Source organism: Syngnathoides biaculeatus, chromosome 4 (assembly GCF_019802595.1).
Source record: "Syngnathoides biaculeatus isolate LvHL_M chromosome 4, ASM1980259v1, whole genome shotgun sequence".
Classification (NCBI taxonomy): Eukaryota; Metazoa; Chordata; class Actinopteri; order Syngnathiformes; family Syngnathidae; genus Syngnathoides; species Syngnathoides biaculeatus.
In genome coordinates, this window is record NC_084643.1 from 12,589,447 (window position 1) to 12,613,289 (window position 23,843).

The 23,843-nt window shown below is 43.0% G+C and overlaps 1 protein-coding gene and 1 long non-coding RNA gene across 9 annotated transcripts in view; one reads left to right on the top strand and one right to left on the bottom strand.

Moving 5' to 3' along the window:
• LOC133499207 (uncharacterized) overlaps window positions 1-1,738 on the bottom strand; it is a 29,085-nt gene extending 27,347 nt beyond the window's left edge. The window contains exon 1 of the long non-coding RNA XR_009794591.1: window positions 1,232-1,738. This is a non-coding gene — a long non-coding RNA (uncharacterized LOC133499207). The remainder of the gene's footprint in view (window positions 1-1,231) is intronic.
• pias2 (protein inhibitor of activated STAT, 2) overlaps window positions 1-23,843 on the top strand; it is a 112,484-nt gene that overhangs the window by 11,770 nt on the left and 76,871 nt on the right. For 5 of the 8 annotated variants that reach the window (XR_009794590.1, XR_009794589.1, XR_009794588.1 and 2 more), the window contains exon 2: window positions 1,787-1,960. The exons of 1 other annotated variant lie outside the window; for it this stretch is intronic. Coding sequence is in view for 2 of the 7 variants with exons in the window: in XM_061816909.1 (XP_061672893.1) it covers window positions 1,849-1,960 (112 nt within the window). In the remaining 5 variants the exon portion in view is untranslated. Of the gene's footprint in view, window positions 1-1,786; window positions 1,961-23,843 lie in introns of those variants that run through there. 2 more of the 8 variants (XM_061816911.1, XM_061816913.1) reach the window with 1 other exon arrangement.

The following is a 23,843-nucleotide window of genomic DNA, read 5'->3' on the forward strand; positions in this document are numbered from 1 at the left end:
TGGACTGCATCAGGGATCAGCTCTGAGCCTCTTCCTGTTTTCTCTGGTAATGGATAGGCTGACAGATGATGTTAGACTGGAATCCCCTTGGACCATGATTTTTGCAGTTTACAGTGTGATCTGCAGTGAAGCAAGTAGCCGGTGGAGGAACAATTCAAAAGATGGTGGCACGGACTGGAAAGGAGAGGAATAAGGATTATCTGAAGTAAAACAGAATATATTTGTTTGAATGACAGGGGTGGAGAGGGAAGACTGAGGCTACAGGGAGAAGAGATGGCGAGGGTGGACGACTTCAAATATTTAGGGTCAACAATCCAGAGCAATGGTGAGTGTGGTAAGGAAGTGAAGAAACGGGTCCATGCAGGTTGAAACAGCTGACCGAAGGTGTCTGGCGTGTTATGTGGCAGAAGAGTCTCTGCTCGGATGAAGGGCAAAGCTTCAAACAGTGGTGAGGCCGGCCATGATGTACGGATTAGAGACGGTGGCATTGAAGAGACAACAGGCAGCAGAGCTGGATAGTGAGCAGGTTGAATTCCATGTTGTTTTTTTCCGACTTTACGCCGATCTGATCGGTGTGATTGAGAATTATCATTTTCTGATGATCAGCTTTAATGTCAAAGTTCGACAATCCCATTAATGGTGTCACTGATCCCCTCGACAAGAAAACAAGAAATTTGAATCCAAAAGTTTTTTTAAAGTAATATTGACTATTTCTGTTTGTGTATCTTGATGTGCTGTAACTATCAGACCGATAATAAAGGTTTAAAAAAATGTCAGCGCCATGGGACAGGCATGTCTGAAGGCCACTTTACATTCGTGTGGTCGACAACCCCTGCATTGCATTACGTAACTTCTGGATTGACAAAGTTTTAAAAACAGTGGTGAGGTCAGTAATGATGTACGGATTAGAGACGGTGGTACTGGAGAGACAACTGGAAGCAGCTGGAGGTGGTAGAAATGAAGATGGTGAGGTTCTTTGTAGAGTGAGCAGGTTGGATAGGTTGAGAAATGAGCTCATTCGAAGGACGGCCAAAGTGAGATGTTTTGAGAGAGCAGACTTCAATGTTTTGGACATGTCCAGAGACGAGAGAATGAGTATATTGGTAGAAGGGTGGTGAAGATGGCACTGCCAGGCAAAGGAGCGAGCAGAAGACCAAAGAGAAGGTTGATGGATGTGAGGGAAGACATGAAGGCAGTTGATGTTACAGGAAGATTCATGAGATAGGCTTACATGGAAAAATATGACTCACTGTGGCGACCCCTTATGGGACAAGCTGAAAGGAAAAGAAGATTTTGAAGTTGGTACCAGGTTCCAGGGATTAATGAAGCCAAAACCATGCGTTTGCCTCCTGGTTGTTGTCTGTCTAGTTTGTGGTCACTGTCGCGTAAAAGAACTCTTCTCATGCAGCACTACCACATTTTAAATGTTAAAAAAAATCACAGACGATCAAGCTCATTCAGTCTTGGCAGCCAAAACTTAATTCAGTAAATTGTGCAGCCCTACCCAAACGGTAATATATTTGGCAACAATAACCAAAAGGAAACATCATTTTCAGATCTGTGGAAGAGAGTTGATATGTAAACGCTTTGAACCCACTTCAATTTAAAATTTCCCGTCACATTTTCTTCAGATATATGACAGTTAACAGTTTTTGGTAGTAACTTCATGTAACGTAAACATATTGGTTGTTTTAAGATAGTGACAGTTAACTGTGTTTGGCAGTTGATGTAACATGAACATCATATTGCTTGGTTTAAGAAAAGATCAATTGTGCCATCTCTGCAGGAATCATTTGTGTACAGATTTCTACTGCTGACTGGTGAAACAGCCTTTCATAAAGAACCAGCATGAATCTTCAGCACCCTGGACCTCAAATCCCTCCTGTTCATCCTGATGTTCAGATGAAGTCTCTGCCTTTCTACGATGTTCTAGATATACTTATCAAGCCCTCCAGCTTAGGTCTGTCTCTCTATGTATTTATCAGACATCTACTATTCTTTCTTGGTTAACAATTGATTTTGGGTTTGTTGACTTTTTTTTACCGTACTTCATTTGTGAATCCAAGTTCGGAAATTTTGTGGTGTTATATGCTCCAGTCAAATTCTGTTAAACAATTTCTAGATAAACTGTCTTGAAAAATGGTTGCACAAAAACTTTATAGTCAAAAGTTCATGTTTTTACTTGGCTTTACACGATCAGGATTTTTGTGGGGATCACCTAACAGCAAGTTTAAAAAAAGCTAATGATCTGATCACCAGATGGAGAAATGTTTATTTACATGACTTGTTCACTTATTATATTCAGGGTTCCCTCGCTAGTTTGCACTTCACTTTTTGTGACTACAGTGCTTTGTGTCTTTTTATAAAAAAAAAAGAAAAAAAAATTCACCCAAATTGGCATATCGCCGAAAGATACGTTGACAAAAAGCGTGATTGGTTCCCAGCACGACATCGACCAATGAGAGCACAAGTGACTTTATCCCATGAGCTGATTGGTTTCACATGGTCGAAGCCTCACCCAGCAGCTTCCCTTGTCCCACTCATGACCTTGTTTTGCCTTTTGTCTCATCCACACTGTTAAGCATCTCCCATATGTACTGTATCTTAGCGTTGTTTGTGACAACCTTTTTTTTCTTTTTTTTAATAAGCGGTAACATATTGTGATTATGTAGTTACAGTACCACCTCAGGGTTGTACACCAGTGAATGTTTCCTCCGCGGCGCCCAAGAGGTGGTGACTCATCTTGGAGTGCACGTTTATCCTTTTTAGAGATCCAGCGAAAGGAATGGGCTTCTATTTGGAAGCACTTTTATCCTTTTGGGGGTCCAACAGGAGGAATCAACCACTTTGGTGCAACAAGTTGCACCGGCACTGTGGTACCTACTGGGATATCCTCCCGAGGTCCAGATAGGGGACTTTTCTCCTTGTTGGACCCTGTATTGGGATTATCCCCCTCGAGGACGAGGCATTGTGGCAAGCAAGGACTGATTCGAAAAATATATACTGCCTCTTAGAAACGTGCCTCTGGATCGTGCTGCTTGTTGTTACCTAGTAGCAGTTTCCTAACATCATCAGTGAGGGATGGACCTCTTCAAAGACCGTGTTTACGATCATAATGTGGCAATGCTGCAGTTAAGTGAACTTAAAGCCTCTACGAGCCTCTCCTCCGCCATTAAAACAAGCAAGTCTCTTTGGGGAGGCAGTGTTGGTGTGTGTGTGTGTGTGTGTGTGTGTGTGTGTGTGTGTGTGGTGTGTGTGTGTGTGAGAGAGGGAGAGAGAGAGAGAGAGAGAGAGAGAGACTGCGCAGACGTGTGGAGCAGTGTGCATAAGAAGGGATAGAAAAGCAGCGCTCGCAGTTGCTTGTGTGTGTAGTTGATAAGTTTAGTGAGGGCGACTGGGGAGGAGTAATGTTTGAGATAGAACTTGTTGATGCTGAGTGCTTAAAGCCCAAGTGACGTGCCGATAAACATTCTAAAATAGATATTGTAATGAAAATTACATAAAACAATATTCACTTCAATATCCATACGGAAAAATAAAAATGACCGTAGAGGGTGTCATCCATGCGCAAAGTTGCGGAAGTCTCACTCGACATCCAAGTGGTAGCCCTATTGCCTGCAACGTCTTCAGTAGACGTGATACTGGGACATTTGCCATTGAAAATACGTCGTGGCACCTGCTATGGGAGAGGAACAACAGAGATTTTTGGATTTTTCCGACCCCACCTTCTGACAAGGAAACTCTTTCAGAAGAAGACAACATCTCACAGTCGAGTGAAGTGACCGGGGCATTATGTGGTGAAACAGTGGTGGGCCAGTGTCACATGAGCTGATGTGATGACATTGTAGGCAATATGGCTACCACCGGCCGGCCGCGAGCAAAAAATAAAACAAAAAAAAAAAAAAGAGGAGCAAGCGAGCTAAAAGAAGGGTTACGTCCCCCCCAACTATTATTTTATTTAGTAGTTCTATACATACCGACCTGTCATTTGGAACCCACAAAGCTCTCGTCCTTTTCACATGTGCAATCCATTTCTCACGATGAACCGGTCTTTTGGAAAAGTATGAAGAGCGATTCCATCCTCCCAAGTGTTCGAGCAATCTCCACCAATACAACGAACCGGCATTTTGGCAAACACGAAGGAACAAAGAGCTACCTTCCCGCAGGTAAAACTGGTATAAACACACGAGGCCACCTGAGTGCGCTTCTGCTGATAACGTCACTTCCTGCTTCTTCTCAAAAACAAATCACTCGAGATGATTGTCATGGCGTGTGGTGAAAAAAACGGACGAGTCCATTTTGACTGCCATGTTTTGATTAAAGGGCCACTGTCATGAAATGCATGATTTTTAGTATGTTATGAATGAAAAAACGGCAGCCGACATGGACCCATTCGTTTTTTCACCACAAAAGACGATTTTAATGTATAAAGCTTTTTGTAACACCCGTCATGAAAATCCTCTCGAGGAATTTGTTTTCGAGAAGAAGCAGGAACTCACCTACAGTACAGGACCACGCTCAAGTGGACTCGTTTGTTTCTATTAGTTCTACCTCCGGGAAAGTAGCTTGTTGTTACTTCGTGTTAGTCAAAATGCCAGCTCGTTGCAATGCTGGACATTGCTTGAACACTCGGGAGGCTGGATTTACCCTTCATAAGTTGGCAAGAGACCCGGTTTGTTGTGAAAAATGGATTGCACGGGTGCAGAGGACGAGAGCTTCGTGGGTTCTAAATGACAGGTAGGTGTGTATACAGCTACTAAAACAAATAATAGTTTGGGGCAGACCATGTAATTGGTCTCTCATGACATAACAAAAGATCCGCGTACATATGACAGGCGTGCTAAATATGTCAATGTGCGCATCGGACGGTGTCGGGCTGCTGCGCCGCTTTGGCAGCGAAGGCTGCGCGTCGGGCTCGCGGACGGCGGTGGCTCTGAACAATGCTGCAGACAATGCCGAACTCAGCTACATGCGACCACAACCCCATAAAGCGCCCCGGCTCAACGGTGTTGTTCATCGTGGACGGCGGCTGTGATCAACGCCCTAAAGCAGCCCAGCTCGGCTCCGTGATAAGCCACCTCGGCGCCAAAAATGAGCCACACCGGAGGCTGCACGTCGGGCTTGCGGACGGCGGCGGCTCTGAAGAACGCAACCGACAATGCCTCACTCAGCCGCGTACGACGACAAAGCAGTAAAGCGCCCCGACTCAACGGTGTTGTTCAGTGCGTACTGCGGCGACTATGAACAACCCCCTAAACCCGCACGGCTCAGCTTCGTGATAAGCCACCTCGGCGCTGGAAACGAGCCACACCGGCTGGCTGCGATGAGCCGCAACAGCTCATCTCCACCGCGGAAGTGGATCGGCTGGGGAGGCGGTTGGGCCGTGATCGCATATCTAAATATGGCTCGAAACAATAGTGTAAAGATTAGCATAGGTTTTATAATTAAAGATTTAAGTAAATACCTGTACCATTATAATCTTGGTCTCAAGTTTGTAAAGTATAAACACTGTTTGCATATATTAATCATTCTGGTACCCACGTCGGAGAAGAAGAAGCTACCTCCAGTGAAAAGACAGCGCTAGTTTTTGGTCTGCTCAAAGGAAAACTAAACACAATTTGCATAAATACATAGTATTTCCTTAATTTATTATTATTTGTTATCTTACATATTCTTTAACTGGTTATCTAAGGTCAGGTTTCTGGGGCTGTAGCTTTTACAGGGATGTCTAGACTTCTCTTTCCCCAGCCACAACATTCTGCTTTTCTGTTGTGATCTCGAGGTGTTCCCAGGCCAGCCAAGAGACATAGCGTCTCTGGTGTGTCACGGGTCATCCCCGAGTTCTCCTCCAGGTGGGAACTGCCTGGAACACTTTTCCAGTCCGGCCAGCCTGGACATCCTGAGGAGGAAACTCATTTCAGCCAGTTGTATCCGAGATCTTGTTCTTCCGGTCATGTCCCACAGCTCGTAGCCATAATTGAGGGGAAGAACGTGTTTTGCCTTTTGACTCAGCTCCTTCTTTACCACAACGGACTGACACAAAATCCACATCACGGCAGACTTTGCACGATCTGCCTGTCGATTTCTCGTTCCATTTTTCTTTCACTCGTGACCAAGAACCTCAAATACTTAAACTCCTCCACTTGGGGCAGGTTCTCATCCCCGACCTGGAGAGGGCAGGTCACCCTTTTCCGACTCAGGAATTTCGTCTCAGATTTGGAGGTGCTGATTCTCAGGGCTTCACACTTGGCTGAGTATTTCTCCATTGAGAGTTGGAGATCACGGGTTGATGAAGCCAACAGAACATTATCTGCCAAACGTGGAGATGGAATACTGAGGTCACCAAACCATACCCCTGCTCACCCTTGGCTGCACTGACAAATTCTGTCCGTAAACGTTATGAACAGAATCAGTGACAAAGGGCAGCCTTGGCTGAGTCCAACTCTCACCAGTAACGAGTCCGATTTACTGCCGACAATGCGGCCCAAGTTGTACAGAGGCTGAACAGCCCATAGCAGGGGGTTCAGTACCCCATATTCCTGAAGCACCTCCCACAGGACTCCCTGAGGACACGGTTGAATGCGTACTTAAAGTCCACAAAACACATGTAAACTGGAGGTGCGAACTCGCATGCACCCTTGAGAACCCTGCCGTGGGTGGAGAATTTGTTCACTGTTTCACAGCTAGGATGAAAACCATATTGCTCCTCCTGTATCTGAGATTCAAATTCCTGATCCCTGAACAGATCTTCCAAAAGTTCAGACAACCTCTATCTCTATTAGGAAAAGGTACATAAATGAGAGTACTGCCACTAACTTTATGGAGACTGTGGCTGCGCCACAGGCTGTGAATGCTGAGACAGTTGATGAACTTTTGGACAATTTCACCTCGAAAATCACAAATGCCATGAATGCGGTCGCTCCTGTTAAAACTAAGACCATCTTGAGGCGACTGAGAACACCGTGGAGGAGCACAATGATGGTCAAGAAATCTAAATCGGAGTGTAGGAAAGCGGAATGCAAGTGGAGAAAAACTAAACTCCAAATTGACTAAGACTTCTACAGACAGTGTCTTTGTAATTTTAACCAAGAGTTAGTTAGAGCTAGACTGCAACACTTTTCTGAAATCATCAGTAAGAACCTCAACAACACTCGTGGTTTATTTGCTGTAGTTGACAAGCTTACAACCCCCCCGAATCAGATAGTTCCAGAACTTGTAACAGCTGACAAATGCAATGCGTTTGCCTGTTATTTTAGTGAAAAAACACAATCCATCAGATCAAATGTCAGCACAAATCAGCAAAAAGATAGAATGCTCTCACATTTGAAGCTACCCAGAAAAATTGCTTTGAAATTGTCAGAATTTGATACTGTTGACCAAAAAACAGGAGAGAAAACTGTTCAGCAGTTGAAACCATCAACGAGCTGTCTCGACTCAATACCATCTGACTTTTTCAAAACTATTGTGAACTCAGTGCTACCTGTTTTGCAGCAAATAATCAATTTCTCACTTCAGTCTGGCGAATTTCCCAAAGCTCTCAAGGTAGCTGGTTAAGCCTCTTCTAAAAAACAGAGCACTGGACGATTCCATGTGAGCAAGCTATAGACCTATCTCAAATCTCCCGTTCATAGCCAAGATTCTTGAGAAAGTTAGTTTTAATAAACTCAGCAATTTCTTGAATTTAAATGGACTTTTTGACAAATTTAAATCAGGTTTCTGAACTCATCACAGTACAGAATCTGCTCTTATCAAAGTGGCAAATGATGTAAGGTTGAATACTAACTCAGGAAAGGTGTCAATTTTGGTCTTGTTGGTTCTCAGCGCGGCTTTTGATACAGTAGATCACAATATACTGGTAAACAGGTTGGAAACGTGGGTGGGACTAAATGGAACGGTCCTTAAAGGGTTTAGGTCTTACCTGGAGGAAAGGAGCTACTTTGTGACCATTGGAGGTGCTCGGTCTCAGCGAATGGCAATGACCTATGGGGTCCCTCAAGGGTCAGTTCTTGGACCTCTCCTGTTCAGCCTGGATATGCTACCCTTGGGTCAAATTCTTCCAAGCTTTAGTTTTGACTACCATAGCTATGCAGATGACACACAGTTATATTTAGCAGTGTCTCCAGACGACTACCGTTCAATTGAGGTATTGTGCCACTGTCTAAATCAAATAAATAACTGGATGAGCCAAAATTTTCTTCAACTAAATCACAACAAAACTGAGAATTGTTTTTGGCAATAAAGAAAACAGAATTGCTGTTAGTAACCACCTAGACTCTCTAGCTTTAAAAAACAAAGACCAAGTCTGAAACCTTGGTGTTCTGATTGATTCTGATTTCAACAATCATATCAAATCAATCACCAAAACTGCCTTCTCCCATCTGAAAAACACATCCAGAGTCAAGTCTTGTATGTCTAGCAGACCAAGAAAAGCTCATCCATGCTTTTATCTCAAGTAGACTTGACTACTGAAATGGTCTTCTGACTGGACTACCCACAAAGAGTATTAAACAGCTGCAACTCCTTCAGAATGCTGCAGCTCGCATTCTGACCAAAACAAAGCGGTCAGAGCATAAAATGCCAATCCTAAAGTCCTTGCACTGGCTTCCAGTCAGCTTTAGAATAGATTTTATAGTTCTGCTACTTGTCTATAAATGATTTAGGTCCTGAATACATGAAAGAAATGCTTACGGAATACAAACCCAGTAGAGTTCTGAGATCGACTGACACAGATCAAATCGTGGAGCGCAGTCCAAAGCAAACATGGTGAAGCAGCATTTATCTTTTATGCTGCACACAACTGGAATAAGTTGCCAATAGAGGTGAGGTGAATATTTTTAAATCCTGGTGGAAAACTTCTTTTTTTCTAATGTTTTTTAGAATATTCGCACTTGTTGATTATATTAGTTGAACTGTATGCAGTATTAATTGTCTTTTTAAATATTTTGTTTTGTCATTTTTGTTTTTATCCTCTTTTAAATGTTTTATCTCTTTGTTTTCAAATGCCTTTAATCATGTAAAGCACATTGAGTTACCTCGTGTATGAAATCCGCTATACAAATAAATTTGCTTTGCTTTGCTATGTCCACACGATGTAGAGGCGTCAACCAGGACTAAACCACAACAACAGAGCTTTAATCTCTGAATCTCAACCACCCTTGGAGCGTTGACACCAACAACCTTTGTAACCACCTCGGTGATCTTAACCCCAGAGATTGGAGAGCCCGCCTCAGTGAAGCCAGACTCTGCTTCCTCATAGGAAGGCTGTTGGTGGATTTTAGGAGTTCTCGCAAGTATTCTCCCCACCAACTCACAATGTCCCAACTCGAGGTCAGCAGCGCCCAATCCCCACTCTACCCAGTGATGACTGTGCAATGCTTTCCCCTCCTGACACTCCGTATGGTGGACCAGATTTTCTTCCAAGCCATCTGCAAGTCTCTGTCCATGGCCTTACTGAACTCCTCCCATCCCCAAGTTGTTGCTTCAGTGACCTCCAAAGCTGCATTTTGCTAGCCAGAACACATTTCCTCCCTCAGGAGTCTCACAGGCCAAAGATTTCCGATAGGTCTCCTCCAGCCTAATGGCATCCTTCACTCCAACAGGTTTGGGGATTACCACCATGACAGGTACTGAACACCTTACAGCAGAGTTCTGGTTGGCCGCCTCAGCAATGGAGGCGCGGAACATCGTCCCGTCCACTTGGACTCAATGTCCCCTGCCTCCCCGGGAATTTGAGCAAAGTTTTTTGGAGGTGGGAGTTGAATTTCCTTCTGACAGGGGAATCTGCCAGCCATTCCCAGCAGGCCTTAATACCTTTAGCCCTGCCACGTTGGACTGGCATCGTCCCTAAACATTGGAGCCAACTCACCACGAGGTGGTGATCAGTTGATAGCTGTTGATGTTTCTTCACCAGACTGTCCAAGACATGGAGGTGCATGTCCGATGACACGACTACAAAGTTGATCATTGAACTGTGACCTCGGGTGTCCTGATGCGAGGTGCACATGTGGATACCCTTATGGCTGAACATGGTGTTTGTTCTGGACAATCCATGATGAGCACACAAGTCCAGTAACAGAACACCAGTCGGGTTCTGATTGGGGGGGGTTCTTCCCAATCACGCCCTTCCAGGTGTCACTGTCATAGCCCTCATCGGCATTGAAGTCCCCCAGCAGAATGATGGAGTCCCCAGAGGGAGCGCTCTCCAGCACTCCGTCTAAGGACTTCAAAAAGGGTGGGTACTCTGAACTGCTATTTGGTGCATAGGCACAAACAACAGTCAGGACCCATCCCCCTACCTGAAGGTGGAGGGTGGCTACCATCTCATCCACCGGGGTAAAACCCCAACATACAGGACCCAAGCCAGGGCCTATAAGTCTACCTACACCTGCTTGGTAAACAGGGACGTGGGAAACAGAGGAACAGAGTCAAACCCCTCTCAAGAGGAGTGGTGCCAGAGTAATGCGGTGTGTAGAGGCGAGTCCGACTATGTCTAGTTGGAACTTTTCGACCTCATGGAGCAACTCGGGCTCTTTCCCTGCCAAAGTGGTGGCATTCCATATCCCTTGAGCAAGCATGTCAAACATTCGGCCTGCGGGCTGGATGCGGCTTGTTGGATCATTTAATCCGGCCCATCATACATTTCTGACTATGTCAAAAAAAGAAGCGAGTCTCTCGCTCATTTCTATCCAAAGTTGTGATTTTTTTTTTCTTTTTTTTTTTAAATACAAAACAAATGTTCTTGACAGCCGCTAGAGGGCAGTAAATGTGTAAAAGCGCTCACGTCCAGCACCGACACGAGATACTTAGAGGAAATAAACGTTCGCAAAGTTATGTGTTCAAGTAAAAATAAACCGGCAATCTTGCTTCACCATTCACCACTCTTCATCAACACGATTTCACAAAAACGGCACTGTCAAAAAAAAAAAAAGAAAAGGACACGGAGTGCATAGTTTTCCAGGAATAAATCAGACGTGATTTTTCCGTTTATGGGCGGAATTCCATCTTTTTAAATTGCATGGAAATAAAAAAAAAAAGTTTTTCTGCAATATTCCAGACCATAACCTGTGCCAGAATGCACACTTGTTAATTTTCTGATCCGACTTTTGCAAGTGAGACGAAAAATCTATGCATCTGTTGAATGAATGAAAATGCTTCTATACAAGCCAGTTTATGGGGCCATTTGGAGCCACTGTGATTTGACGGGCTCGGGTGCTATCGCACTGAAAAATCACACGCGCAAAATTTTTTACGAGTAGAAATACATCGATATTGATATTGTCACACTTTCTGAGCACACATGAAAATCGATCCAGTGCAATGAACCACAGCCTGACAACTTTTTTTTTTTTTTTTTTTTAAACACGGAAGCACATGGAAGCACACTGCTGCTCAGCCTACTTCTACTTCCTCGTTTTCCTGACTCCACCCACCACCACTTTAGTTTGCAACAGTCTGGGCAACGTTGAACAAAGAGAGTTAGACATGCTGGTTATGTTTACTCTCGATAATAAAGGTTAAAGTAAAAAAAAAAATGCTGTTGCTTTAATGAATGTCGGGGTATGTGAATAATAGAAGTGGTGAAACTGGATGAGATTTTCTCTTTTTTATTTAAAAAAGGTCTGGTCTGAAGCCAAAGTAGAACGTACAAGATAAGATGGTGTATTATGGTAAAATTCCACCTTGGAACAGCCTGATCGAGGATGAAAGCACAGATGATACAGTGCACAAAAAGCTAATTCTGTATTTTAAATATAGGAAGCAACATAACATTAACGTTAAATCTGTTTGGGAGCATCATCCACCGTTCAACATGCATTCCAAAAGATATTCTGCAAGCAATAATTCAGTTTTTTTTTTTTAGTTATGGGTGCGGTCCACCAGTCATGGCCACAGATAAAGTTCCTGGTGTGATTAGGGATGGAATTTCAAGACCTTAAAATACCTTACTGGATTAATATAACATAACTGTAAACTAAAAATAAAAGAAACAAATACATAACTAAAATAGAAAAAAAATTCAAACAGAAATGTTAATGTTGTTTAAAAATTTTCATTATTAAAAATTCTTGATCTGACAGACTTTATCTGACAAACTTAAATGCACTGGCCTGTCAAGGAATAAACACGAACGGTCTCAATCCGCAATGTTTTGAAAATGCTGAAAGTTTAGTTCGACATAATCGACATGAGTAGCAGCAAGCTAGCGATACAAACATTCCTATCGGCAATCGGAAAGTTATATTCTAGCTAATAATGAATGAAAGCTGGCAGTATTTGATCTTGTTCTTCTTCTTTTCGTTTCGGCTTGTCCCGTTAGGGGTCGCCACAGCGTGCCATCTTTTTCCATCCTAGCCTACCTCTTGCATCTTCCTCTCTAACCCCAACTGCCCTCATGTCTTCCCTCACCACATCTATCAACCTTCTCTTTGGTCTTCCTCTCGCTCTTTTGCTTACCAACTCCATCCTACCAATATACTCACTCTCTCGCCTCTGAACATGTCAAAACCATCGAAGTATGCTCTCTCGAATCTTGTCTCCAAAACATCCAACTTTGGCTGTCCCTCTCATGAGCTCATTTCTAATCCTATCCAACCTGCTCACTTTGAGCGAGAACCTCAACATCTTCATTTCTGCTACCTCCAGTTCTGCTTCTTGTTGTTTCTTCAGTGCCACCGTCTCTAATCTGTACATCATGGCCGGCCTCACCACTGTTTTATAAATTTTGCCCTTCATTCGAGCAGGACTCTTGTCACATAACACACCAGACACCTTCCCCTAGCTGTTCCAACCTGCTTGGACGCGTTTCTTTACTTCCTTACCACATTCACCATTGCTCTGGATTGTTGACCCTAAATATTTGAAGTCCTCCACCCTCGCTATCTCTTCTCCCTGTAGCCTCACTCTTCCCCCTCCACCTTTGTCATTCACGCACATATATTCTGTTTTACTTCAGCTAATCTTCATTCCTCTCCTTTCCAGTGCATGTCTCTATCTTTCTAATTGTTCCTCTGCATGTTCCCTGCTTTCACTGCATATCACAGCATCTTTTCGCCCGCTAGTATTCTGTTGAATAAATTGGTCAAAAACTCCACAGCCATCTCTCCAAATTGCTTCCATACCGCCACCGGTATGTCATCAGGACCAACTGCCTTTCCATTTTTCATCCTTTCTAGTGCCTTTCTAACTTCCCCCTTACTAATCATTACCACTTCTTGGTCCTTCACACTTGCCTCTTCAACTCTTCCTTCTCTCCCATTCTCTTCATCAATTTCTCAAAAGTATTCTTTCCATCTATTTAGCACACTACTGGCACCAGTCAACAGATTTCCATCTCTATCCTTAATCACCCTTACCTGCTGCACATCCTTCCTATCTCTATCCCTTGTCTGGCCAATGTGTAGAGATCCTTTTCTCCTTCTTTTGTGTTCAACATGGTGTACATGTCTTCATATGCCTCTTGTTTAGCCTTTGCCACCTCTATCTTTGATCAACGTTGCATCTTGATGTACTCCTTTCGTCTCTCCTCAGTCCTCTCAGTGTCCCACTTCTTCTTCGCTCATCTCTTTCCTTGTATGACTTCCTGTATTTTGTGTACCACCACCAAGTCTCCTCCCCTTTCCTACCAGAGGACACACCAAGTACTCTCCTGCCTGTCTCTCAGATTACCTTGGCTGTAGTAGTCCAGTCTTCCGGGAGCTTCTGCTGTCCATCGAGAGCCTGTCTCACCTCTTTCCGAAAGGCCGCACAACATTCTTCATTTCTCAGCTTCCACCACATGATTCTCTGCTCGACCTTTGTCTTCTTAATCTTCCTACCCACCACCAGAGTCATCCTACACGCCACCATCCTATGCTGTTGAGCTACACTCTTCCCTACCACTACTTTACAGTCAGTAACCTCCTTCAGATTACATCGTCTGCACAAAATATCATCTACCTGTGTGCTTCTACCTCCGCTCTTGTAGGTCACTATATGTTCCTCCCTCTTCTGGAAATAAGTGTTCACTACAGCCATCTCCATCCTTTTTGCAAAGTCCACCACCATCTGTCCCTTTCCTGGATGGCGTACTTCCCCATCACTTCTTCGTCCCTGTTTCCTTAACCAATATGTCCATTACAATCTGAAGCAATCACAAATCTCTTGCTGTCTGGGATGCTTATTCACAACTCTCTCTCTCTCAGATGCGTTGAAAGACAAAGGTAGTCTGGGCCAAGGGGTAAGTTTAAGTCGGCCTTTCAACTTGTCCAACTTGTTCACTACTAGTATTCACGGACCTCGTTGTATATGATACAAAGGTTTTGCCGGTCGTGTAGGTTCTAGCAATTGATGATTATTTGATTACTAATGCGTCTTGTTGTTGTTAGCAAGTGGGGCTAAGCTAAGCTAGGCCGCGCTGCTTCAAATGCAAATGAAATACGGCTCCAATATGGGTACTAAGATTTCACAGATGTTGATTATTAGTCCACTGAAGCCGTCACCAGTGGGGTCCCACGTCGAGTATTCCCAAAATTGCCAAATTAAGCAGGATTTATTTTTTGTACAATCGAGTTTGCCGCAGCCTCCTCGTTTTCTGTGCCATCAGGTCGGGGACCGGAAGCCACAATGATTTATTCATGATATATTCTGTTTTACTTTGGCTAATCTTCTTTCCTCTCCTTTCCAATCTTCTTGATCGCCCCTGTCCATTACAATCTGCACCAATTACAACTCTCTCGCTGTCTGGGATGCTCAATCACAACTCTCTCTCTCTCAGATGCGTTGAAAGACAAAGGTAGTCTGGGCCAAGGGGTAAGTTTAAGTCGGCCTTTCAACTTGTCCAACTTGTTCACTACTAGTATTCACGGACCTCGTTGTATATGATACAAAGGTTTTGCCGGTCGTGTAGGTTCTAGCAATTGATGATTATTTGATTACTAATGCGTCTTGTTGTTGTTAGCAAGTGGGGCTAAGCTAAGCTAGGCCGCGCTGCTTCAAATGCAAATGAAATACGGCTCCAATATGGGTACTAAGATTTCACAGATGTTGATTATTAGTCCACTGAAGCCGTCACCAGTGGGGTCCCACGTCGAGTATTCCCAAAATTGCCAAATTAAGCAGGATTTATTTTTTGTACAATCGAGTTTGCCGCAGCCTCCTCGTTTTCTGTGCCATCAGGTCGGGGACCGGAAGCCACAATGATTTATTCATGATATATTCTGTTTTACTTTGGCTAATCTTCTTTCCTCTCCTTTCCAATCTTCTTGATCGCCCCTGTCCATTACAATCTGCACCAATTACAACTCTCTCGCTGTCTGGGATGCTCAATCACAACTCTCTCTTTCTCTCTCTCTTCTCTCTCTCTCTCTCTCTCTCTCTCTCTCTCTCTATCTCTCTCTCTCTCTCTCTCTCTCTCTCTCTCTCTCCTCTCTCTCTCTCTCTCTCTCTCTCTCTCTCTCTCTGATGCTCAGGACAACTTCACTAGTTCCTTCCAGAATTTCTCTTTCAACTCGAGGTCACATCCTACCTGTGTGCTAACCACATTATCCATAACACCCTCAATTTCAAATTTTAGTCTCATCACTCGATCTGATACTCTTTTCACCTCCAAGACATTCTTAGCCAGCTCTTCCTTTAAATTAACCCCTACTCCATTTCTCTTCCCATCTACTCCGTGGTAGAATAATTTAAACCCTGCTCCAAGACTTCGAGCCTTACTACCTTTCCTCCTGCTCTCTTGGATGCACAGTATATCAACCTTTCTCCTAATCATCATGTCAACCAACTCCTGAGCTTTTCCTGTCATAGTCCCAACATTCAACGTCCCTACACTCAGTTGTAGGCTCCGTGCATTCCTCTTTTTCTTCTGACGACAAATTCGGTTTCCTCCTCTTTGTCTTCGACCCACAGTTATTGAATTCCCACCGAAGCCCTGCAGGTTAGCAGTGCCGGGGGCGGGCGTTGTTAACCCGGGCCACGACCGATCCGTTATGGGATTCTTTAGATGAACGCTCATATTTGTTTGGCAGTTTTTTACGCCGGATGCCCTTCCTGACGCAACCCTCTGCATTTATCTGGGCTTGGGACCGGCCTGCAGATTGCACTGATTTGTGCCCCCATAGGGCTTAATTAACTTCAAGATGACACGTATCACGGGGAAAGTGACTGTTAGAACTTGAATCAAGTGGTGGGGGGTGGGTGGGGGCGGGTGCACGCACGCTACGCTGCGACGTCTGTAAATAGGAGGCCGGCTTGCTGGAACACGCCTTTACGTGCGTGCGCTCCATGTTTTGGCCGCACCTGAATCAAGCAACAAGGTGGATGATAGTGAAATGTCTTTTTTTTTGGGGGGGGGGGGGCACGCCGCCACACGATCACCCAAAACTGCCTCCCAATCGATGCATTGAACCACCCCTGGTGGAACTGAATTTCCTTTTGACATGGATCATTATGTTGATGACTTTCGACGTAAATGGGCTCCGAGTACGTGAAGCAGCTCGGAACATGCGCTTTTGGCATCACTTCCGAACATGCTCAGTACAGTTAACTTGCATTTCCGGTTTCCGGGTGAATACTGATTGTTGAGAATCAGACTTGTTTTGTTACCAACGTTTATGAAATAAATAAATTAATGTCAAGACTACGCAAAATAACCGACGTCTTTCAGTTTCTCTTTTTTTCTACACCCAACAAATTTTATGCGTGAGATTTTTCATGCTCGACTGTGCAAATTTGAGAGTGCAAAGGTGCGCGGGTGCATTCGCACTCGTCAAATGTGAGTGACTGTAACTATACCAAGCCAAGTATGAACTATAAACTTGAAATGTAGCTTGCAGCTTTGTTTATTTATTTATTTTTAACACACAATGTTATCCCTGTCAGTTTTTCTTGGTGTAAAACTGAATTGCTTGCAGAATATCATTCGCAATGCATATTGAAAGCTAAATGATGCTCCCAAACAGTTTTCAGGTTAATGTTATGTTGCCTCCTACATTTAAAATACAGAATTATCTTTTGGCTGGTTGTTCCCTTGTGGCAATAAAGCCTGCTTCTGAATAATTACCTAGTTTACGACTCGTGGGATGCATTTGCATCAATGTATGTCGGATCTCCATCTTTCTAAGAGGACCTTCGCCTTCGGAAGAAACCAAGGGGAGGTCAAAGATGGATGCAGCCAATTGTATATCCTCTGCTTTGGATGGAAACACAGTAACAGATAGGAGCAGTGATACCAGTGCAGACGTTCCTGGTGCATTTATCAGTGTGTCAAACAACTTTTGACCAACACACCATCACCACACGTGGGAGCAGTGGAGCAGTTTGCTGATGGATATCATGACACCATGTTTTGTTGAGACTTCCCGCCTTAACACCTGTCCATGTAAAGCTAACACAGGAGAAGCTAGCCAATGCAACATGAGTAGAAAATATCAGTTATCATTAACTGCCTTAGTTGTTGGATAAACACTATTCCATTTCTGACTAGTGCTGTTAGGAGTTGTTTTAGTCATTACCTCCAGGGTACACTGTGTTGGGATTTCGGCTGGAATGACACGCAGTAGTGGCCTTGGGCCCATTCACGTGATGTAACTATAGTTTACCTTGTTAGCTGCATTAATAACAACCAGTTGTTTACTTTTTGTAAAAAAAAAAAAACAATAATAATAATAATAAAAAAATGTTCCTCACGCTTTTTCGGTTAAAATACTTCAACTCCCTCCATAGTATACAGGCTCTTTTGTATGGCATTTGGGTTTAAGGTAGCATTTAATTGGTAAATGGTGAGAAGAAAATGGGGCTTTCCTTTAGCATAAACCCATAGTGGAATCCCCAGCAATTAGACTATTAGACTCGGCCAAGGAATTAAAATAGTGCTTAACTGATTCATTCTCAGTGACTGCTGCATAGTTCTTTATCAACGTTATTTGAAATGAGGTTAAGCCTTATCTTATGTGTGGTAGGCATAGTTGACTGAGTATAATTATTGGTTCTGTTATGTATTTTTGTCAACTTTACAGGTGTCCAAAAGTAACATATGAACAAAAACATCATTACGGCCGTCAATGTTGCAGCCCAACATGCTGTCATACTATTTAGCTATTTTGAAGTCATATGTCGACCAAGTCACCACGAAATGAGTCAGGTGTCTTTTAAATCTTCACCAGCCTTCAGGTATTTTCAGATACTATAAATCTGCACCTACCGTATGCTGGACTTTGCTTACCTTTCCCTTTGGGTGACTCAGCTGAGATGATGTTTTACAGTGTGTAAGGTGTCCACGTGTTTCTGCTATTTTGCCCATGTCATTCAGTTATTCCTCAATGTATGCGAGTGTTTGGGTAAAACTGCACGAACAGAAGATGTTAATTCATAAACAGACATAGGATGAATAGACAAATGGCAGTAATAAAGATATGAAAGCACAGTAACTTGGTACATTTTTTTTTCAATCTGATGGTGTAGTACAGGGGTGTCAAACTCATTTTTCTTGAGGGCCACATTGTACTTTAAGTTTCCCTCAGAGTGCTGTTTTGAGTGCAGGCAGCGTGGGATCCCGCTCAGTGATGGTTTCAACATATGCACTGCGACTGGCCGCCGACCAGCCCGAGGTGTAGTCTGCCTCTGCCTGAAGTTAGCTGGGATAGGCTCCACCGCTCTCTCTGAATAAATGCAGAAGGGTTGCGTCAGGAAAGGCATCCGTCGTAAAAAAAAAAATAGAAAAGACTGTTACCGCCGCACCAACATGACAATGGCATAAAAATGGTTTTACATATCAATGCTGATAAATTTCCCAATTTGTTTCCAGTTCCCATCAATTTGATGTATGTGATATTTCCTGGTGAGATGTCATTAGAAAACAGTTTCTATTGTTTTTTGTTTTTTTTTCCAAAATAACTTAATGGATACATAGAATCCCCCAACTTTTTTTTTTGCATTCATTATCAATTAATAGCACTAGTATGATTTGTGGATCTGTGCAAACAGCACAATCTTTTGGACAAGTTTTTTGTAAGTAGTTATCCAATTCGTTTATTTTCTTTTTTTTTGGGGGGGGGGGACTTGGGTGGTTCCCACAGGTACCATTCGAACAGAAAAATGAAAATAATGGGTAGCGTTTTCATCCAACACCCAACAGCAATATTGAACTATTTAATCGCCATTATGACAGGAGTCTCACTCCCCTGTGTAACTGGACTACAGTGACCTCCTTGGTAGTGGGAATGAGAACAACTATCTTACAAGTGGCGAATAAAAACAAATGAGTTTTTAGTGTTAACAATGGTTTCAAAAGCAATAACCTTCTTACAATCGACAAATGAACTCAAGTATCCCTTTTTGCAATATTTAGAGCTGTTTGGGGTTGTTAATAATTACTGAAAGTGTGAGGGTTTTTTTTCTTCATCATTCGTCTTTCTCTGGACTCTCTAAATTGACCCCTCCGTACAGGGCACTTAACCACACCTTCTGAAGTTACGTCACCCCACGTGTGCTAACCTCAGACAAACAATTAGCAAAAATGGCGGCGCAGGAAGAAAAGACTAGAGCGAAATTGTCTGATTTACCAGCTGATTCCTCACTCTCATTCTTAGCGAATAGTGAAATATCGTTGAAAAGCAGACAGCAGGGCTTCAAGTATTTCAGCGAGGGGTATTTCAATGGTATTTACGTGCATATCGACGGAGAAACCATTGATATTAGCGCGAGATCTTTTCAGAGTCAGAGGAAGACCGAGAAGCCACATAATATATTATAACCCAAAGACGAATTCGTCATTAACAGTTTCCTATTTTCGTGTTACATATCACACTTGTGTGCAGTATCTGTATGTGTATCTGTATAGCCGTTTGTGAACCGCCGTATGAAGGAAAAGAAGGCGAGGCTTGATTTAGGAGTTGTTTCTCTCGTTTTCTTTGTGTAACGTCACGCGCTCCCCTCAATAATTATTCTTGAATTAGTGCCGAACCTACGTAAATCCCGACCGAGTACGACAATCACTACTTTATAGTGTCCTCAAACATCCTTCCTTTCAGTCTTGGTGTTCGGTGCACGTCGAAGGCTTTTAGGACTCGCTAGTCCGGTTTAGCTTAGCTCGGTAGCCGCCCAACAGAGACACGTTTGTGCAGTCAGATCATCGCAAAATATCGCTCAACACAGATCAAGTGTGTCAATCATTCACACGTCTATGTTATGCAAGGGAAGAACTGCTAATTCATTTATATGAGACATGTATTGAAAATCAAATATAGGGCTTACCTTCGTGCAAACATATCTGTTCCGGTTGATTTTAGATGGATTCAGTTGATCATATGATCTTCCACAAAGTTTGATCCATCAAAGACATTTTTCGTACTCTGTCTTCTGTTCCAGTTGATATTAGATGGATGCAGTTGATGATGCGGTCTTCCACAAAGTTTGATCCATCGAAGACATTTTTCGTACTGGGTCTTCGGTTTTGGAAAGGGTACGAATTGAACTCCACCAACTAGCCTTTCAGGATACCTGTCGTCACTATTACAAAGTCCGTGACTACACCTCTTAACCATATCTATAGTTAACCCAAATACGCGACAAAACGCTATCAAAAGCTATACTGGACCATGCAACGTTGTCTTAGGGAACGGCGGACGGCAAAAAGGGGCGTGGTTTATGCAGATCACTGGCCTCTGATTGGTCAGCGACGCGGATGACGCAATTTCTACGGAGGGGTCAATTGCCCCTAGGTGTGATTGTGAGTGAAGCTGTTTGTCTCCATGTGCCCTGCAATTGCCTGGCAACCATTGACAGCTAGGATAGGCTCCAGCATGGCCCACAACCCTTGTGAGGAAAAGTGGCTAAGAAAATGGATGGATGGATGTGTAGCTTGAGGAAACTGACAACGTTTTGGATGCACATACCCTTGTGGATTACGTCGCGCACAGATAAAACAAGCCCTACAAAAATTTTTTTGCATTCAAGTTTAATCCATGGATCATGTAATGCCTTTGTACCAGGGCTACCATTCCCCCTGTTGAGACCCGAGACTTCCCAATGCTCAATATTGCCACCCACTTAAAAGATTTTTTGGAAGAATGTGTTTTGTATCTGTGTTGACACCAATCCCATTTTGTAATGTAGCACCTTTATTTTTCCACATATTTTGTTCTGCTGGTAAGATTTGTTGTTGCATTTTGTTTAACACATCATCTGAAAGTATGTCTTCATTTGTTGCATGGTCAGCTAATCCCATAAAGGTTTTGGCTGCCACTTCTTTTGCTGTTTTATCTGTAAATCCATTTCCGAATGATACTTTGTCTGTATTTGATGTGCGTACTGCACATTTATATATGACTATTTCTTTTGGTAATGGAACTGCTATCAGGAAATTTTATTGTAGCTCTGCATGTGCCACTGTTATCCCTGGAGTTGTCACCATTCCTCTATTTTTCCAGTATTGTCTGTAGATTTTGATACCACTGTGAATACAGCAGCATCTGGTCTCAGATTGTTTAACACTGTCCAATAAGAAATTGTCTGTACAGCTCAGTCGTCCTAATCCAAATCTGTTTCTTTTTCTGTCCAATCAGGAACATTTCGTGCTACCAGTACAAATTTTCCCAGACTCTTCCACTCCTGTTAAATTTGTTTGTGCAATGATGTGTGTGGTGGTGTTATGCAATGCATTTAGTTTGTCAGTCAGTCTTGTTCCTGCCACCACGACTGATATACCATCTGAGTACAGATAATCAATTATGATTTTGCCTGGTGTGGGCTGTTATAAGTTTACAGTACCTTATACTTCATAGTCACATGCAATGAGTCACTTCCTACATCATTATGTGGTTGTTCAATCATGTCTCGAGATCTCCTTTTCTTGTGGGAGGCTTGTTTTGAATATCTAAGGTGTATTAAGTGTGCTGGGTTCCCATTTAGTAAGTTATTTAACTGTCCTCCCAGTAATTCCCTGTCAGAGAGGGAATTAAGACCAGTCTTAATTTCAGCAACCCATCTCTCCCAACAAATGTATGGGGCAAATTAAAAAGTTGCATTTTGGGAGCATTAATTGTGACATTTTTGATGGGGAGATGGCTGCTCTAGTTATGCGGTGGTGGGGGTTTTGTTTTTAGGGCAGTCACGTGAAATGTGACCTTTTTCTACACAACGCCAGCAAATAATTTCTTTTTGATCAAATTTGCTTCCCCTCCCCATTACTCTTCCCCTGCCTCTTCCTCAACTGTGGCCACAATTATTAAATGTTTCGCATAATGCTCCATAAAATTCTTCTTCCTCTGTCAGAAAGATGTCAACTTTCTTTTTCTTATTTTGTAGCACTCTTTCTGCGTGTAGTGCTTTCTTAACATATTGTTACAGGCTGCGAGTCGGTTTGTCAACGCAATGTTTTTCAATCCATTGTTTTGTAGGATTATTTGAATTCGCATGAAGAGCATTTTTAATTGCCCTTTATACACACTCCCTGGAGTGTGATCTTCAGGAATGCCGCTATTGCTTTAAAACATGCAGTCAATCCAATTCTTTATTTTTCAAATGGTTCATTGTCGTTTTGTTTTGCTCTTCCAATGGCAGAAAAAATTGCTTTTTGTCTAAATCTAGCCAAAGCGCTATATTAACCCTTGAACTCCTTGCTGCTGTGAGAAAGTACTTTGCTGTCATTCAAATTTGTTGTACCTCCACAACATTTAAGTGGTAAGAGTTTCTCAAGTCTTCCGTTCTCTGGACGAGTTGTTACATCAACGTTGAGATGTGATACCTTTTACGGCTGTTTTCACATCATCTTGAGTCCAGTTATTTTTGTGTGTGTTTCTTTATTTTATCCATGCAGGTTAACTATTTTTTGTTTGTGTGTGTGTGTGTTGTGTGTGTGTGTGTTGAGCTGGCCAGCAAAGCCATTTTGTGTTTTCCACAAATTGAAATGTTTTATTTTAGTAGGACATTGGCTTTCTACAAACTTCTCATCCTCACACATTATTTTTTTTCCAGATGTTCTGTATCAACTATATTGCTATTTGTTTTTCACCTGTTGGAGTCAGTGGTTCACCTTGGGTGACGATACTGACTTCCCCCTGAACAGGGTGACAATTACCTTCTGTTTGAGGTAATTCTCAAGCTTCTACCACAAGGGGCGCAGAATTCTTACCTCTGCATCCTCAAACAGTTGTCACTCAATTTCCTGTTCAAATTAGGTAGCGAACCTCCACTCACACTTTTTCTCATGCATATGTTTCACGGAGCTCAAGTACGTACAGGACACATGTTGCCCTTTTCTCAGTTTTATAGACTAATTAGTCTACTCGATAGGGACTACTATTCTCCAGGTTTTGTTCTGCCGCAGTCACCCAGACGCGCATTCACTCATCCCTCATGAGTGTGGGAGTTTTTTACTCACCAGAGATGTCTTTGCTTCCTTCAGCCTCCAGACGCAAAGTTGAGGCCCAGTCCCGGAAAGGGGCTCAGCTCAACACATGAACCTGAGCCACACAAGCCATTTACTATCAATTTGCTCCATTGCTATACGTGGCATGCCAACTTACTTGACAGCGTCGGTGGAAATTCAGCTACTGTGGGTCGATGACAAAGAGAAGGAAAGCGGCTTAGTCGGCAGAAGAGGAAGACACAGAGCCTACAACTGAATTTAGGGACTTTGAATTTTGGGGCTATGACAGGAAATGGTCAGGAGTTGGTTTACATGATGATTAGGAGAAAGGTTGATAAATTGTGCATCCAAGAGACTAGGTGGCAAGGTAGTAAGGCAAGAAGTTTAGAAGCAGGTTTTAAATTATTTTACCATGGGTAGATGGCATGAGAAATGGGTAATTTTCAAGGAAGAGCTGGCTAAAAATGTCTTGGAGGTGAAAAGAGTATCAGATAGATTG